General features: G+C 40.7%; 1 protein-coding gene across 3 annotated transcripts in view; it reads left to right on the top strand.

Annotated features, from left to right (window-relative positions):
* Positions 1-18,573, top strand: part of fnbp1l (formin binding protein 1-like) — a 213,416-nt gene that overhangs the window by 106,620 nt on the left and 88,223 nt on the right. For all 3 annotated transcript variants that reach the window (XM_072574649.1, XM_072574647.1, XM_072574646.1), the window contains exon 2: positions 3,584-3,699. In XM_072574649.1, the coding sequence (XP_072430750.1) occupies positions 3,584-3,699 (116 nt within the window). The remainder of the gene's footprint in view (positions 1-3,583; positions 3,700-18,573) is intronic.

Raw genomic sequence — 18,573 nt, 5'->3', positions numbered from 1 at the left:
ATGGAAAATGGGTGAAATTTGAGAGACTAAACGTTTGGGGCCATTCCTACAGAATGGTCACCCAGCCTGCATTTGGCCAATGTGCTAGTAACATTAGAATTTATTTCTTGCAAAAATATACTTTATTCATATAAAATCTTTATCTACTGGTACTAAAGCATACAGTACAGAAGCAGACCCTTTTAAAGCAGTTTTGTGTAGTCTTTGTGTCTCAAGAAAAGCAAACATCCGATCTCATTCCCTGCAGTTGCAATGACCAAAGGCATTTCTTTCTTATGCAGACACTATTTACATAGATTTGAGAAAATGAGAGGGCCTGACAACTAAGCAACTCTATTGTACTTTGGCAGAAAGACCTTAGACAGTGGTCTTTCCCCACTGTCTCGATGGCAGCTACCCCAATTTTTCGTGTGTCCCTCAGCGCACAGTTCTGGACCATTACACTAGATATTTCAGCAATCATTGAAACTCAGCATTTTGATTGCCTTACCTCCCTAGCTGTTAACCTATTAAAGCACATGACCCCAAGTTTTTAATTACACTTTGTTAAAATGCTTCCGGTTCATTTATTTCATGGTTAAACTTTTAATTCCGAAAGCAAATCAATATTCTGACTAGAATTAATTGATGTTTGCAACAGCCATATTTTTAAAAAGCTTGATTTGCATGCCTTAATTTGTGTATTAACAGTTGTAATATCCCAAAAGTTATATGGGAAAGTTGTTTAAATTCTACATGTTATTTTCAAACTTTTTAAGACGTTGACTTAATACTGACTCAGTACAGTACAATTCTACTAAAAGCTGCCTTAAGAATAGGAGTTTTCCCTGAGGTCTTGGCCTACATTTATCCTTCAATCAAAATAACGGAAATAGATTACCTGGTCATTATCCTAACTGTGGAAGCTTGCTATGCCACACTTTGGCTGCCATGTTTCCTGCATTGCAACAGTGACTGTCTGTCACACTTCATTGGCTGCAAAGCACTTTACGCTATTATAGTGACTGTGAAAAATGCAACTCTTGTTCATTTCCCTCTAGGTTTATTTTTAATTGCACATTTTAAACTATTCATCCTATTAATTTTTGATTTTTCAGTAGGCAAGTAGTTGTTGACTGGTAAGGACTTTTCAAAGCATTTTTAAAACAACAGATTGGAAATAAAAGCACATCTTGGAAGAGTGTGGTGCTGGAAAAGGAGCAGGAGAGTCCACGTTTTGGGCGTAAGCTATTCATTAGGAAGGGCTGGTAAAGGGCTTATGCCCGAAACATTGACTCTCCTGCTCCACGAATGCTGCCTGACCCACTTTTCCAGCACCACACTGCTCGACTCTGATCTCCAAGCATCTGTAGTCCCTACTTTCTCCTTGTTGATAACAAAAGCATATGGTTCATATTGGGAGAAAAAAAATAATTTTAGTCTGTTTCTTAAATAGTAGCAGTGAAGACGTGAAGCTAAAGTTGTACTTAATGTAAAGAAAATATCAAAGTGGGTCTATTGATCTCTGCCTTGACTTACCTTGCAGAGCATTACCTTTTGCATTTCCGCATTTCTTGCCAGCTGGAATGAAAAGGTAAAGAATAAACATTGGCCAACCCAGGCTCTATTAACTGTTCAGTGTGATTTCTGAAGTTTAAATGACTGAATGTTCTCTGGTGCCAGTAACTAAAAGTGCGATATAAAACTGTGCATTGACATTATTGATTGTGGTAAGTGTATACAAACTTAAAATATGCTACTGATTGATCCATGCAAATAACTTTGTTTATAAACTAACTTTGTTTCAAAAATGTTTTCTGCCTTGCATATCTTCCATGGCTTTGGCAAAGCTGCGAGCGAGTAAGTGCTGTATGTCCTGTCAATCAAAGGCTTTGGCTTCTTTCAGATTGAATAATCCACATTCTCCCATTTACTTTTGCTCAACAGGACATGTCCATGCTTTGCTCAACAATGGAAATAGAAGGACAAACAACAATTGCACCCATCTCTCTTTTGAAAATTGAGTGTTGAATTGGGATCAAAGTTTTAGTTATTGTAATTTATCCTAAAGATATAATTGAAATGGTAGCTGTTTTAGTTATGTGTTTTTCCAACTTCTAACCCGGTTTTGCATTTTCTGACAAACTATTTTCTTGGTCAAAATCTCTGATTCATTCCCTTTGGCTGATACTGCAACGCAGATTTGATGCTGGTAGTTGTTTAATAAAGTAACATTCATTGTCATGGCACAGTATAATTTCTAAGTCGTTTTCTCTTTACTTACAATGAAACTAGGCCAAAAGATTACTTTTGGGAGACACCTGAAAAATTTACAGTTTAATCAACTTTTAGTTGTCATTTTTTAATGCAAGACTCATTAAGATTTCCTTTAGTTCCCAATGTTTAAAAAAAGCTGGAAAGAATTTGCTGAATTACAAAGTGCTTTAATTGGCTAATGTTTTAAAAAAAAAGATGTTGGTTTTGTTAGCGAGCTCTTAGATTTTGTGATGGTGTCTAGTGTTGAGATATTTTTAATTTTTTTTGGCATGTGGGTGTCACTGATAAGACCAATATTTGACCCTGATTGTCTTTGAGCTGAGTGGTTCACTAAGCCATTTCTGAAGGCAGTTTGTAGTCAAACCCATTGCTGTGAATTTGCAAACAGGCTGGACCAGGTAAGGGTAGAAGATTTGTTTCCATAAAGGACATTTGTGAATTTTTTTTTATTGGATCAATGATTTTTCCATGGTCATCATTATTGAGACTTGCTTTCAATTCCAGATTTTATTCATTCAGTTGAATTCCATCAGCTGCCATTGACCTTGAGCCTGAAGCTTGGTATTAGCTGGTACGCTGAATTATTCGTACAGTGACATTACCACCATATCTGCTTAGATTTTGATTACCAGCACAATTAGCAGTTCATGTCTTTGAGTCAAAAGTCTGCTTTACTCTGCGTGATTTGGAGGTGCCGGTGTTGGACTGGGGTGTGCAAGGTTAAAAATCGCAACACCAGGTTATAGTCCACCAGGTTTATTTGGAAACACTAGCTTTTGGAGCACTAATGCTTCATCAGGTGGTTGTAAAGTCACCTGATGAAAAGCAGCGCTCCGAAAGCTAGTGCTTCCAAATAAACCTGTTGGACTATAACCTGGTGTTGTGATTTTCACTCTGCATGGTTGTTTTTCTTTAAAATAAAATTGTGCATTTTACTGACCACTACCCTTTTTAGTGTTTGTTGATTGACCTTCTGTACTCTTGTTTTTAAATTGCCAATAAGTAACATTTAATGTACAGTTATATGTAATGACAGTATATAGTTTTATATGTAACTTTTTACATTTTTCCCATTCTTAATTATTCCTTCACTTTTTGGAGCAAAAATTGGTTTAGATTTGTCACTGCCTAGCAGAAGATAATGTATTTTACATTGAATTATATGTACTTATTGTTCTTTGCACATGATCTTTTCCTGGTCATTCAATAATTTGTAGTTTTAATTTAATTCAGGAGATATTTTTAAGTTGCTTTTGCCAACCATGAATTTATATAATTCTAATTTCATGACTCATTTCATTTACACCAACTTTTTTTTTTCTTATAGGATCAATTTGACAATATAGAGAAGCACACACAGTGGGGTATCGACTTCTTGGAAAGATATACAAAATTTGTGAAAGAGAGATTAGACATAGAACAGAGCTATGCAAAACAGTTGAGGTAAGACTGTATGTCAAAATCTTTGCGTTTGTCATCTTTGGCCACATGCACTGAAATATTTCTTTATAAACCTTCATAGTCATTTTGTGGAGGTGCCAGTGTTGGATTGTGGTGAACAAAGTCAGAAGTCATGTGACACGGTGGGCAGTACGGTGGCATAGTGGTTAGCACTGCTGCCTCACAGCACCAGAGACCCGGGTTCAATTCCCACCTCAGGCAACTGTCTGTGTGGAGTTTGCACATTCTCCCCGAGTCTGCGTGGGTTTCCTCCAGGTGCTCCGGTTTCCTCCCACAGTCCAAAAATTTGCAGGTTAGGTGAATTGGCAATGTTAAATTGCCCATAGTGTTAGGTGAAGGGGTAAATGTAGGGGAATGGATATGGGTGGGTTGCTCTTTGGAGGGTCGGTGTGAACTTGTTGGACCTGTTTCCACACTGAAAGTAATCTAATCGCCAGGTTATAGTCCAACTGGTTTATTTAAGATCATAAGCTTTCGAAGCACTGCTCCTTCATGTGAAGTCACTTGGTGTCATGTGACTATAACCTGGTTTCGTGTGACTTCTGACTTCATAGACATTGTATGCTTGTTGTATAATTGCTGTCAAAAATAAATTTCTAAAGTACTTTTTGATTTGATCCAGTAAAACACATTTGATGGTGTGTACTTTCTTAATGCAAGTTTCCATGTAACTTTTTCAAACAGATTTACATTTTACAGATCTGGCACAGAAGTACAAACCCAATCTGTATAATAAAACTGGAAAATAAAACATTACTGATATCTAGAAACCAACTAATAAACTACTCCCTTCTGGAAGTCTCGTTTGACTAAAGGAAATAAAAGTTCATTTTTTAACTTGAGGTTAAGTAGGTGGGAGCATATTGATTGCATCTGGAGAGCTGGTTAGACTAATAGTTGTTAAGAGAAGGGGCTTGTTGTTCCTACGTAGAAATGTGAACAAATGAAACAAAATAGATTTTGTTGTCAGTGTTTATTTGTAAGTGGACGTGTAAACACAAAGTTTTATTTTCCATCTTATGTGGATGTTTCCATCTGCCGCTGCAGTGTTCTATAGAAGCTCAATGCAAGTTCATATCTTTCACTTCGGCATTTTATAGCCTTTTGGACTCAACATTAACTTTAACAATTTTGGACTGTAAGCTATCTCCTTGCACCAACTATTTTTTCACGCTTTGCTTTTGAACAGAGTTTTTTTAAAATTCTGTTCTTTGAACCCCCTCTTGGCAAATCTTTTTTTTCTTTCTTTATGACGACCATTACCATTTTCTTTGCAATTTATACTTTTAAAATCATTGTCAGTAAATCTCCCTCAACACCCACAACATTACAGATCTTCCTGTTTGTTCGTTCAATTCTTTCCCCCTTTAATTTGCTTAAAGTTGATTGTATTTCAATTTCCCTTCAGTTTTGAAATAGTCTTTGACCTGAAATGTTAACTCTGTTTCTTTCTCCACAGCTGCTGCCGGATCTGCTGAATATTTATGGCATTTTCTGTTTTTATTGGGCATATGAATAGGAAGGGTTTGGAGGGATATGGGACGGGTGCTGGCAGGTGGGACTAGATTGGGTTGGGATATCTGGTTGGCATGGACAGGTTGGACCGAAGGGTCTGTTTCCAAGCTGTACATCTCTATGACTCTAAGTCTATCTTTGTGGAGTTGTAAAACTTAACTTAACCTAAAGAAAAGCTTGAGGGAAATCAGAAAGCAAGAAATCCAGTGAAAATGTATTATATGTGCACTAAGGAGTAGGCTCACTGCTGAGATGACAGATTATACTCTAGGTTCTTGGCTGCTATTTCCACACAGCTAGTTGAAGGTTTTTGCACCTGAAATCATTTTGGGAGAGCAAAGTGGAATGTTGCTCTGGCCAAGGATATGCAAGAAGTGTTTATATATTTTCATATACAATCCCTAAAGCCATTTTCCTTCAATGTGATCTTTATTCTTTGTGCCATAGATAGGAGTTTGGAGAAAGAATCACTTGTAAACAGTAAATATCCCAATGTATAATGTGTACTGTAGATTGAGATTAAAGGGTGGAGAACACTGCAGAAGAAGGAAATGTTAATTGAATGCTAATATAGACTGCTTGTTCTATGCTTTTTTATATGAGACTGCAAAAATCGTTACCTTACTAAATGTAGTAAAACTGACCATTTATTGTGTCCGTGTTTGATATTTTAGAGATCTGAACAAATTTGGGTGAGAAGTTTCTGATGATGTGTAGGCATGTTAACAAAGAATGTCTTTTTCTAAAAAAAAATGAAGAAGAAGCATGTTCAGTTCCATATTTGTTTTTTTTCTAACCGTTCCAGTATTGAGAATTGAATATTCAATGTTTTACTGAAGGATTTTTGCGATTGTGGAATTTGAGTTACCATAATAAAAGGAGAATTGATTCACTGCAAGTATTTAACTTTTTTCTAGTTTGACTGTATTTTGCAGATGTTACAAGTCATTCAAGTAATTTAGATAGCCTTAGTTAACTGATCCTTTGAATGTAATCACCTTATGCTTGCAATGGATTGTGAATACCTTTAGTTGCAAGACTGGCAGATTGGGTAGTTGATTTGGTATTTTTTAATAATTTGGTATCTCCCATTAACTCTTTCCCTTGCCATTGTACAATTGAATGGAACATAAAAATAGCAAAGGCGTCTTACAGTTATATAGGGCACTGGTGAAACTGTGTACCATTTTGGTCTCCTTGGGCTGTGTGGAGTTTGCACATTCTCCCTATGTCTGCATGGGTTTCCTCCCACAGTCCAAAGATGGGCAATTTAGGTAGATTGGCCATGTTAAATTGCCCTTAGCAAAGAGGGATGTGCAGGCTACATGGGTTAGCCATGGGGAAATGCATGGTTACAGGGATAGAGTAGAGGGGATGTGGGTCTGGGTGCGAAGCTCTTTGGAAGGTTGGTGTGGACTTGATGGGCAGAATAGCCTGGTTCCATCCACTATGTAGGGACTCTATGATTCTGTGCTTGTTAGTCTGTGGAATTCTCTTCCCGAGAAAGCAGTGGAGATGGAGTCATTCAATATATTAAAGGCTGAGTTAGACAATCTGTTTCTTAATTAAACCGGCAATCAAGAGTATATGGGATGGACAGGAAATTAGCAACAAAAATCAGCCGTGATCTTACCAAATATGAAGCAGGCTTGAGTGGCTGAAATTCTTACTCCATGCTCCTAATTTTGATGTTTGAGTATCTGATATTTTATGTATGTCAAAGATTCATTTTTACACTTTTATCTCAACGTCTTTCTTCTCTTGTTGAGAAAGGCTGCTTAACTTGGGAAAGAGGAGCAATACTTGCAGTGAAAGGGTAAATAACTTCTGTAGTGAAGAGGAATGAGCATCATTTGCAATAATGGGCAGAACCATATTTGTATTAAAGAACTACAGTCATATATGAGTTTTAAAATGTCAATTTTATTGAAATGTACACCAATTATTTTAATTACCAAAATTGAGAATAGATAAATTCAATGTTTGAAATTTTCAGGCTGGAGAGAGTTACTTAGTTTATGTGAAGGAACAGTTGCACCATTAGTGCCAGAGATGTCAGAAGACAACGCTCGTAATTGATTCAACCAGTCAATCAAATAACCTTTTATTTAAAGGTGACTTTATGCGGAAAAGTGTTCGAAAGTGCTTCATTAAATCATCCTAGGAACAAATATGGTGGGGGTGGGGTGAAATGGAGAGATTAGCAGTGGTGACCAAAAGGTTAGTGAACGTTGTCAGATTTTATGAGAACTCTCAAAAGATAGAAAGGAGTAGAATAGTGGTTTATGAAAGCATTTCAGAGCATGGAATCTATCTGAGTTAAAGGCTTGTCAGCTCATAGTTGGAAAAAGAAAGATAGTAGTGTACACATGCAATGCCAAAGTATACAAGTGCTGGAAAGTGGGGTTAGAATAGTTAGCTGATGGTTTTTGACTGGTCTAGACTTAATGGGTCCAAGGGCCTTTGTGTGTGCTTTAGACCTCAATAACTCTGACGTTGACTTGAAATCATGCCTAAAGTTTGGATGTTCTGCTGCTGTTGGAGGCTACAGAGATATGGAAAATGAGTCTTTGGAGTGATTAAAGCACTGGGATAAGAGTTTTAAATTTGTGATGTTAGGAGAACTAGAATTCTATAGATTGTTACAACTAGGTTAATGTTGAGCAGAACTTGGTTTTGGGATAGGACATGGTCAGAAGAAGTTTGGATGAGCTGAAGTGCTTACGGTCAGTTCTTGGAATTTTTGATCTGTCTCCTTTTAGAGAAGCTTGAAAAGGCATGAATGAATGTTTCAGAAGAAATTGGGCTGATTTAGAGGCAGAGATGTCATGTTGTTGAAGTGGACATTTGATGCTCTGTTGGTTTCCTTTCCTTCACAAAAATCAACAAATGGATGATAGCTGATACCGTGGAACGTTGCTGTGCTCTCTAGCTGAGTGAAAAGTAGCATAAGGGGCCAATTTTCCCTTGGAGACAAACTTCTGACACAAATTCTTGCAGAAAGAAAATTAATTATGTGAAGTCTAGTAGGATTTGTAAAAATATGTCATAATAATTGGTGACTGTGTGGAGTTTGCACATTCTCCCTGTGTCTGCGTGTGTTTTCTCCGGGTGCTCCAGTTTCCTCCCGCAGTCCAAAGGTGTGCCGGTCAGGTGAATTGGCCATGCTAAATTGCCCATAGTGTTAGGTGCATTAGTCAGAGGGAGATGGGTCTGGGTGGGTTACTCTTCGGAGGGTCAATGTGGACTGGTTGGGCCAAAGGGACTGTTTCTACACTGTAGGGAATGTAGCCTAACCTAACCTAATAATCTTTGTGCTTGATTTAAGTGCAACTGACCCCAGTGGACACTGCCATAAGGCTAAGACATGTGGTCCTTCATACATTGACAGTGTAAATGCATGATCATATCACTTAGTTCTCTCATGGTCAGTTCATAGAATTTCTGATCTGCCCACGTTTATTTTTAACAGACCAAAATATAAAGCTTTGACAGAAAGCATTCATAACTGCCTTGATTTCTGTTATTTTTTGGATAAAATCAGAATATTAATGTTGTTTGAGAGAATGTTTAGAGAGTAAAATCCATTTATAAAAGACAACAGTTTTGAAAAATGAAGCAAACAGAGCTATTGTGATTTCCAAGGTGTTTGTCCAGCCATTCATTCTGGAAAGTGGACAGTTGCTTAGTAACAGAATAATTAGTGTCTGTACATACAAATCCCATGAAATGAAATTGAACTTTGGTTTGTTTGTGAAAAAGAGATACTGACAATCTAAATGTGAGGCATAAAGATAATGACTTGGAATCTATTGTTGTCAGGATAGCATAAGGCAAAGGAGCAGAATAAGGCCATCCAGTCCCTGAGGTCTGCTCTGCCATTCAATCACAGCTGGTATGTACCTCAACCCAGTGAAGACAGCAGACGATGACACGTCCCTCCCAAATCGTCTCTACGCCTTCTATGCTCGCTTTGACCAGAATTTCGGCAGAGAGGTAACACCTATTCCGACAAGTCGTGATGAACCTATTCCAACAGTCACTGCATCAGAGGTCAGATCAGTTTTCCTTCATGTGAATCCAAATAAAGTGATGGGACCAGACTGAGTACCAGGTCGTGCACTCAGGGCATGCGCAGATCAACTGGCAGAGGTCTTCTCGGACATTTTCAACCTCTCCCTGCAGCAGGCCCCTGTCCCTGCCTGTTTCAAGAGGGCCAACATCGTCCCTGTGCCTAAGAAGGCTCATGCAGCATGTCTCGATGACTACTGCTCCATGGCCCTAACTTCGGTGATCATGAAGTGCTTTGAAACGCTGGTCATGGCATTAATCAATTCCAGCCTCTCCTCTACTCTTGACCCACTCCAATTTGCCAATCGGACCAACAGATTCACAGATGCTGTCAGATGCCATATCACTTGCCCTGCACTCTTCCCTAGGATATCTTGACACCAAGAACAGCTACGTAAGAATCCTACTCATTGACTACAGTTCAGCCTTCAACATTATTATCCCCTCGAGACTGATTGATTACTAAAATTAGTGATCTTGAACTAAACCCCACTCTCTGCAACTGGATCCTAAGTTTCCTGACCCACAGGCCACAATCAGTGAAGGTTGGGGGACAATATTTCATCCTCACTAACACTCAACACTGGAGTGTGTACTCAGGGGTGTGTACTCAGCTCCCTAATGTACTCACTGTATACCCATGACTGTGTTGCGAAGTACCAGACTAATGCCATTTACAAGTTCGCTGATGACACCACCATCTGCTCTAATCTCAGATGATGATGAAACAGACTACAGATGGAAGGTGAAAGACCTGGAAAAATAGTGCACTGAGAGCAATGGAGCTCTCAATGCTGGCAAAACCAAGGAACTCATTATTGACTTTTGGTGGGATGTTACTCATGCCCCCCCCCAACACGTTAACAACACAGAGGTGGAACGAGTGGAGTGTGTCAAGCTCCTGGGAGTGGTCATCCACAACAAGCTTTCTTGGACTCTTCATGTGGATGCACTGGTTACAAAGGCCCAACAACATCTAGATTAGATTACTTAGTGTAATCCAGATTAGATTACTTCGGCCCAACAAGTCTACACCGACCTGCCGAAGCGCAACCCACCCGTTCCTCTACATTTACCCCTTTACCGAATGCTACGGACAATTTAGCATGGCCAATTCACCTGACCTGCACATCTTTGTGATTGTGGGAGGAAACCGGAGCACCCGGAGGAAACCCACGCAGACACGGGGAGAATGTGCAAACTCCACACAGAGTCGCTTGAGGCGGGAATTGAACCCGGGTCTCTGGCGCTGTGAGGCAGCGGTGCTAACCACTGTGCCATCATGCTACCCAAATCAGGCAGCTGAGGAAATTTGGCATGACGGTGAATACTCTTGCCAACTTTTATACGTGTGCCATCGAGAGCATTCTGTCTGGATGTATCACTACCTGGTATGGCAACTGTACTAACCAAGTTTGGAGATAGTTATAGAGAGTGGTGAACTCAGCCCGGGCAATCACAAAGGCCAACCTCCCATCTATAGAATCCATCTACCAGGCCTGCTGTCAAGGAAAGTCCACCAGCATTTTCAAAGATTCATTCCACCCTGGCAATGTTTTTCTACAACCTCTACCGTTGGGGAGAAGGTACAGAAGCCTGAACACACACGCCAGCGGTTTCAAAACAGTTTCTACCCTACCGTTGTTAGAATACTGAGTGGACTCACAAACTCTTAACATTTGCCTGTATCTGTGTTTTTGTGTTTACGGCTGTTTACCTAGTATGTACTTATCAATGCTACTTAACTCTGTGATCTGTCTATATTGCTCGCAAGACAAAGATTTTCATTGTGCCTTGGTACACATGACAATAAATACAATTCAATTCAACCCCATCCCTCTGCCTTCTATCCGTAACTCCTTTCTAATCAAGAACCCATCTATCTCAGTCTTAAATACATTCGATGACTTGGCCTCCACAACCCTCTGTGGCAATCAGCTCCACAGATTAACTGTCCTCTGGTTGGAGATATTCCTCCTTATCTCTGTTCTAAAGGGTCATTCCTTCATTCTGAGGCAGTGCTCTCTGGTCCTGGTGTCTCCTCCTAATGGAAGCATCTCCTCCAAGCCCACTGTATTCAGGCCTCTCAGTATTGTGTAAGTTTTAGTGACATTGCAATTTAGAAGGACAAAGGGCAATGAGTACAAACCCAGAGTCCTCAACCACTTCTCATAGGACAAACCCTTCATTCCCAGGATCATTCTTGTAAACCTTCTCTGGATCCCCTCCAGGGCCAGCACATCCTCCCCGAGATATGGGTCCCAAAACTGCTCAAAATATTTCAAGTACTTTCTGACCAGAGCCTTATACGGCCTCAGCAGGACATTTCTGCTCTCGTATTCTCGCCTTCTTGAAATGAATGTAAACATTATATTTGCTTTCCGAACTTACAACTGAACCTTTATGCTAACCTTAAGAGAATCCTGAGCCAGGACTCCCAAGTCCTTTTGTACTTCAGGCTTCTGAAACCTTTTCCTGTTTTAAAAAAAATCTCTGCTTGTATTCTTCCTACCAAAGTGCATAATTTTCCCACATTGCATTCCATCTGCCAATTCTTTGCCCACTCTCCTACAGCTTGTCCTCGTTCTTCTGTAGCCTTCCCGCTTCCTTTCACAGAACTATGACTTTCAGTCGTGTACTTTGTCCTTTTTTTTAAATGAAGAGAAGTTGAGACAGAGGTGGCACTTTTTACGAAATAAGGTTGAGACAGAGATGGAGAGCAGTCTGTTCCCAGCCAATCAAGTAAACAACCTGAGGCCTTAGGGTTGTTTAAGTTGGAAAAATAGAAGGAGCATGAAGGGGTGGGGGTCAAACTCCCAGAGAACAGGATTTTAGTATTAGCTTTCAGTAGCTGTTGGGGCCTTGAAGCTGAATGTGGAAGCTGTTATTCCTCTCTCTCTGTTACACCTAAAAGCTAGAGTTCTCTTCCTGCTGCTAGAATTGCATATGAGACAACCTATGAATTTGCCTTTGCCAAGGGTGTGTTTATGGGATATTACAAGATTGGAACAGTTGTCGTTTAGTTGATAGAAAATTTATTATTCTTTTAAATTTTTCAGTAGAGTTAAATTATTCCAATTTTTCTTCATTTTGGTTGTATTTTAATTATGGTGAAAAAATTAAAGTGTGTTTTGCTTCAAGCTCAGTACTTTAACAAATTGAATTTGCATCTGAACGCCTTACACTTGCCTTTAAAAACAAGGAAAAGTTGGGGTCTGGGCTATCATCTTAATCTATTTTGAAGGGATTTGATCTGGCCCATAACATTGTTCCTCCACCTATCTTTGTCATCTGCAAACTTAACACTAATGCCCTCGGTTCCTTCATCCAGACTGTTAATGTATAACTTGAATAGTTGTGGTCCTGATATGAACCTCTGGAGCTTCACTAATCACCAGTTGCCATCCTGAAAAGATTCCCATATCCCTATTCTCTGCCTTCTGCAAGTGCCCCTAACACTCATGTAGCAGCCTCCTATGCAGCACCTTATCAAAAACCTTCTGGAAATCCAAATAGATCACATCCACAGGCTCTCCTTTGTCTAATTTGCCTGTTAACCTCAAAGAATTCTAACCTCCCTTTGACAAAACCTCGCTGATTCAGCCTCATTTTAACATGCACTTCCAAGTACTCTGCAATATCATCCTTAATAGTGAACTCTGAAATCTTAGCATCAACTGAAGTCAGGTTAAATAGCCTATAGTTTCCTGACTTCTGCCTCCCTCCTTAAACCAGTGTGTTACATTAGACATTTTCCAGTCCTCTGCGACTTCCTAATTCCAGTGATTCCTGAAAAATCCCCTCCAGATTCTCCTCCTCTATCATCTTCAGAACTCTGGGGTGCAGTCCATCTGGTCCCTGTAACTTATCCACCTTAAGACCTTTCAGCTTACCCAGGCCCCGTCTTTGTGCCCTGACCATCTTAAAGTTCTGGTATGCTGCTGATATCTTCCAGTGTGAAGACTGATGCAAAGTACCTATTCATTTCCTCTGCCATTTCTTTGTTTCCTATTACTACTTCTCAAACCTCATTTTCCACCAGTTTACTGTACCCGCTTACCTTTTAGCTATCTAAAAAAACTTGCAAGTTTTAAAATATTACTAGCTAGCTTACTGTTGTATTTCACCTTCTCCCCTGTTTTTTTGTTTTTGTTATCCTTTGGTCTTTAAAGGCTTCCTACTCCTCTGGCTTCTCACTAATCTTCATCACATCAATGTTTTTTTCTTTTGCTTTTATGCTGTCCCTGACCTTCCCTTGTCAGCCATGGTTGCCTCATCCTCCTCCTTGGTATGTTTCTTCTTCCTTGAGATGAATTTCTGCAGTGCCTCCTAAATTACCCCAGAAACTCCTGCCATTCTGCTGGGACTTGTTGAGCTTTGTTGAATATTGTTAGTAGTTCTGCCTTCAGGTTGTTTTTAATTTGCCTTTATCACCCCTCTGCCGGATCTTCAACCTCCTTTCACCTTTGAAGTCGTAGAGCATGTTGTCACCAAATCCATTCCATTCTCTCCTGGAATGCACTATTTCAATCTCCTATTAATTTTCCAACCCTGCCGGTTATAGAGTCATAGAGATGTACAGCATGGAAACAGACCCTTCAGCCCAACCCAATCTAGTCCCACCTGCCAGCTGCCAGCCCATATCCCTCCAAACCTTTCCTATTCATATACCCATCCAAATGCCTCTGAAATGTTGCAATTGTACCAGCCTCCACCACTTCCTCTGGCACCTCATTCCACATACGTACCACTCTGTGTGAAAAGGTTGCCCCGTAGGTCTCTTTTATATCTTTCCCCTCTCACCCTAAACCTATGCCCTCCAGTTTTGGACTCCCCATCCCCCAGGGAAAAGACTTTGCCTATTTACCTTATCTATGCCCCTCATAATTTTGTAAACCTCTATAAAGTCACCCCTCAGCCTCTGACGCTCCAGGCCAAGCAGCCCCAGCCTGTTCAGCCTCTCCCTATCGCTCAAATTCCCCAACCCTGACAATATCCTTGCAAATCTTTTCTGAACCCTTTCAAATTTCACAACATCTTTCCGAGAGGAATGAGACCAGAATTGCACGCAATATTCCAACAATGGCCTAACCAATGTCCTGTACAGCCGCAACATGACCTCCCAACTCCTGTACTCAATACTCTGACCAATAAAGGAAAGCATACCAAATGCCTTCTTCACTATCCTATCTACCTGCGACTCCACTTTCAAGGAGCTATGAACCTGCACTCCAAGGTCTCTTTGTTCAGCAACAGTCCCTAGGACCTCACCATTAAGTGTATAAGTCCTGCTAAGATTTGCTTTCCCAAATTGATTTGCATTTATTTGAGTTAAACTCAATCTGCCACTTCTCAGCTCATTGGCCCGTCTGGTCAAGTTCCCATTGTAATTTGAGGTAACCTTCTTCGCTGTCCACTACACCTCCAATTTTGGTATCATCTGCAAACTTATTAACTGTACCTCTTATGCTCGCATCCAAATCAGTTATGTACATGACAAAAAGTAGAGGACCTTTGTCGCATTCCAATGGTCACAGGCCTCCAGTCTGAAAAACAACCCTCTACCACCACCACCTGTCTTCTACCTTTGAGCCAGTTCTGTATCCAAATGGCTAGTTCTCTCTGTATTCCGTGAGATCTAACCTTGCTAATCAGTCTCCCATGGGGAACCTTGTTGAACGCCTTACTGAAGTCCATATAGATCACATCTACCGCTCTGCCCTCACCAATCCTGAAAACACTCAATCAAGTTTGTGAGACATGATTTCTCACGCACAAAACCATGTTGACTATCCCTAATCAGTCCTTGCCTTTCCAATTGCATGTGTATTGTGTTCCTCAGGATTCCCTCCAACAACTTGCCCACCACCGACGTCAGGCTCAATGGTCTATAATTCCCTGTCTTGTCCTTACCACCCATCTTAAACAGTGGCACCATGTTAGCCAACCTCTAGTCTTTTGGCACCTCACCTGTGACTATCGATGATACAAATATCTCAGCAAGAGGCTCAGCAATCACTTCTCTAGCTTCCCACAGAGTTCTAGGGTACACCTGATCGGGTCCTGGGGATTTATCCACCTTTTATGCGTTTCAAGACATCCAGCACTTCCTCCTCTGTAACCTGGACATTTTGCAAGATGTCACCATCTGTTTCTCGACAGTCTATATCTTCCATTTCCTTTTCTACAGTAAATACTGATGCAAAATACTCATTTAGTATCTCCTCCATTTTCTGTGGCTCCACACAAATGGCACCTTGCTGATCTTTGAGGGCCCCTATTCTCTCCCGAGTTACCCTTTTGTCCTTAAAATATTTGTAAAAACTCTTTGGATTCTCCTTCATTCTATTTGCCAAAGCTATCTCGTCCCCTTTTTGCCCTCCTGATTTCCCTCTTAAGTATACTCCTACTTCCTTTCTACTCTTCTAAGGAATCACTCGATCTCTCCTGTCTATACCTTACATATGCTTCCTTCTTTTTTCTTAATCAAACCCTCAATTTCCTTAGTCATCCAGCATTCCTTATACCTACCAGCCTTTACCTTTCACCCTAACAGGAATATACTTTCTCTGGATTATCGTTATCGCATTTCTGAAAGCTTCCCATTTTCCAGCCGTCCCTTTACCTGCGAACATCTGCCCCCAATCAGCTTTTGAAAGTTCTTGCCTAATACTGTCAAAATTGGCCTTTCTCCAATTTAGAACTTCAACTTTTAGATCTGGTCTATCCTTTTCCATCATTATTTTAAATCTAATAGAATTATGGTCGCTTGCCCCAAAGTGCTCCCCCACTGATACCTCAGTCACCTGCCCTGCCTTATTTCCCAAGCGTAGGTCAAATTTTCACCTTCTCTCGAAGGTACATCCACATACTGAATCAGAAAACTGTCTTGTACACACCTTAACAAATTCCTTTGCATCTAAACCTTTAATGCAATGGCGGTCCCAGTCTATGTTTGGAAAGTTAAAATCCCTGACCATAACCACCCTATTATTCTTACAGATAACTGAGATCTCCTTACAAGTTTGTTTCTTAATTTCCCTCTGACTATTAGGGGGTCTATAATACAATCCCAATAAGGTGATCATCCCTTTCTTATTTCTCCATTCCACCCAAGTAACTTCCGTGGATGTGTTTCCGGGAATATCTTCCCTCAGCACAGCTGTAATGCTATCCCTTATCAAAAATGCCACTCTCCCTCCTCTGTTGCCTCCCTTTCTATCCTTCCTGTAGCATTTGTTTCCTGGAACATTAAGCTGCCAGACCTGCCTATCCTTGAGCCATGTTTCTGTAATTGCTATGATATCTCCGTCCCATGTTCCTAACCATGCCCTGAGTTCATCTACCTTCCCTGTTAGGCGCCTTGCATTGAAATAAATGCAGTTTAATTTATTAGTCCTACCTTGTCCCTGCTTGCTCTGACTGTTTGACTCACTTCTGTTCTCAACTGCACCAGTCTCAGATTGATCTCTTTCCTCACTATCTCCCTGGGTCTCTTCCCTCCCCCCACCTTACTAGTTTAATTCCTCCCAAGCAGTTCTAGCAAATTTCCCTGCCAGTATATTAGTCCCCTTCCAATTTAGGTGCAATCCATCCTCCTTGCACAGGTCACTTCTACCCGAAAAGAGATTCCAATGATCCAAAAATGTGAATCCTTCTCCCATACACCAGCTCCTCAGCCATGCATTCATCTGCTCTATCCTCGTATTCCTGTCCTCACTAGTTCGTAGCACCGGGAATAATCCAGTTCAAAGTATCAAATTATATCTTATAAAATTTCAGCAAAGGTAAACTATCACCTCGTGAGTTATCCCTAACCTTTAATATAGTTGATCACATTGTCCTCTTCAAATGCCTCTCCATTGCTATCCAGCTCGATTGCACTGGACTGGTTTCCTTCTTATCTAGTTTCTTGCAATCATAAAACCATAGAAAAGTAGTGGCATAGAAAGAGGTCAATTGGTTCATCATGTCATTATGGGGTTCAAAAAAAACTAGCTGCTCATTCTAATTCCATCCACCAGCACCTAGCCAATCGAGTTGTAGGTTTCAGCATTAGGTAGATTTTTAAACAAGCTAAGGGTTTCTGCCTCCACACCAAACTGGGTAGTGAATTTTAGGTCACCACTTCCTGGGTGAAAGAAGCTTTTCTTTGTCTTCTCTAATCTTTATACTGACCACCTTCAATCTGTGTGCACTAGTAATTGACTTCTCAGAAATGGTAAACAGGTCTTTCCTGTCTGTTCTATCAAGACCACTCGCCATTCTGTACATCTCAATTAGATTGTGCAAAACTGTCCTCTGTCCTAAGGAAACCAGTGACATCTGTCCAGTCTGTCTTCAGTAATTTTCAAACCCTAGCAGCATTCTTGGACATCTCCCTGTGCTTTCTTCCTGTACTGCAGTGACAAGAGAAAAAAATTCGAACTGTGGTCTAATCAGACTTTTATGCAGTTCCAGCATTACATCCCTGATTTCGTATTTGATACCTTATCCAGTAAACCAGTCAATCAGACTATCACTCAGCATATTTCATATCCACATGTGACCTTTGATAATGACATCATCTAAAAGGAGAGTATGAGTTTTCAGGTGTGTACTGCTGACACTCAACTCTAGCTTTGTTCCACTATTGCTAAATCATCAAACTGCTTATCTGACATCTCTAACTGGATGAACAGAAATTCTCTTAATTGAAATACTGAGATGATATAAGCCATCATGTTTGTTCCCTGTTCCTGTCTTCAGTCGAGAGTGTGGTGCTGGAAAAGCACAGCAGTCAGGCAGCATTTGAGGAGCAAGTGAATCGACATTTCGGCATAAGCCCTTCATCAGGAATGGGGCTTGTGGGCCGGGGGGCTGAGAGATAAATGGGAGGGGGGGGGGGACAGAAAGTAGATGAGAATGCAATAGGTGGATGAAGTTGGGGGAGAAGGTGATAGGGTGGAGCAGATAGATGGGAAAGACTATGGACAGGACAGGAGGGCAGTCCCAAGTTGGAGACTTAGGACTGGGATCAGGCCGGGGGAGGGGAAATGAGGAAACAGGTGAAATCCATATTAATCTTGTGGGGTTGCAGGGTCCCAAGGCAGAAGATGAGGCGTTCTTTCTGTAGTGTCAGTCAATGGCGGAGGCCCAGCGCCTACATGTCCTTGGTGGAGTGGGAGGGGGAGTTGAATTGTTCAGCCACGATGTGGTGGGTTTGGTTGATGTGAGTGTCCCAGAGATGTTCTCTAAAGCGATCTGCAAGTTGGGGTCCTGTTGTTGAAG

Source organism: Chiloscyllium punctatum, chromosome 7 (genome assembly GCF_047496795.1).
Source record: "Chiloscyllium punctatum isolate Juve2018m chromosome 7, sChiPun1.3, whole genome shotgun sequence".
NCBI lineage: Eukaryota > Metazoa > Chordata > Chondrichthyes > Orectolobiformes > Hemiscylliidae > Chiloscyllium > Chiloscyllium punctatum.
The sequence above is the reverse complement of the archived record's forward strand: the minus strand, read 5'-3'. Positions and strand labels throughout refer to the sequence as shown.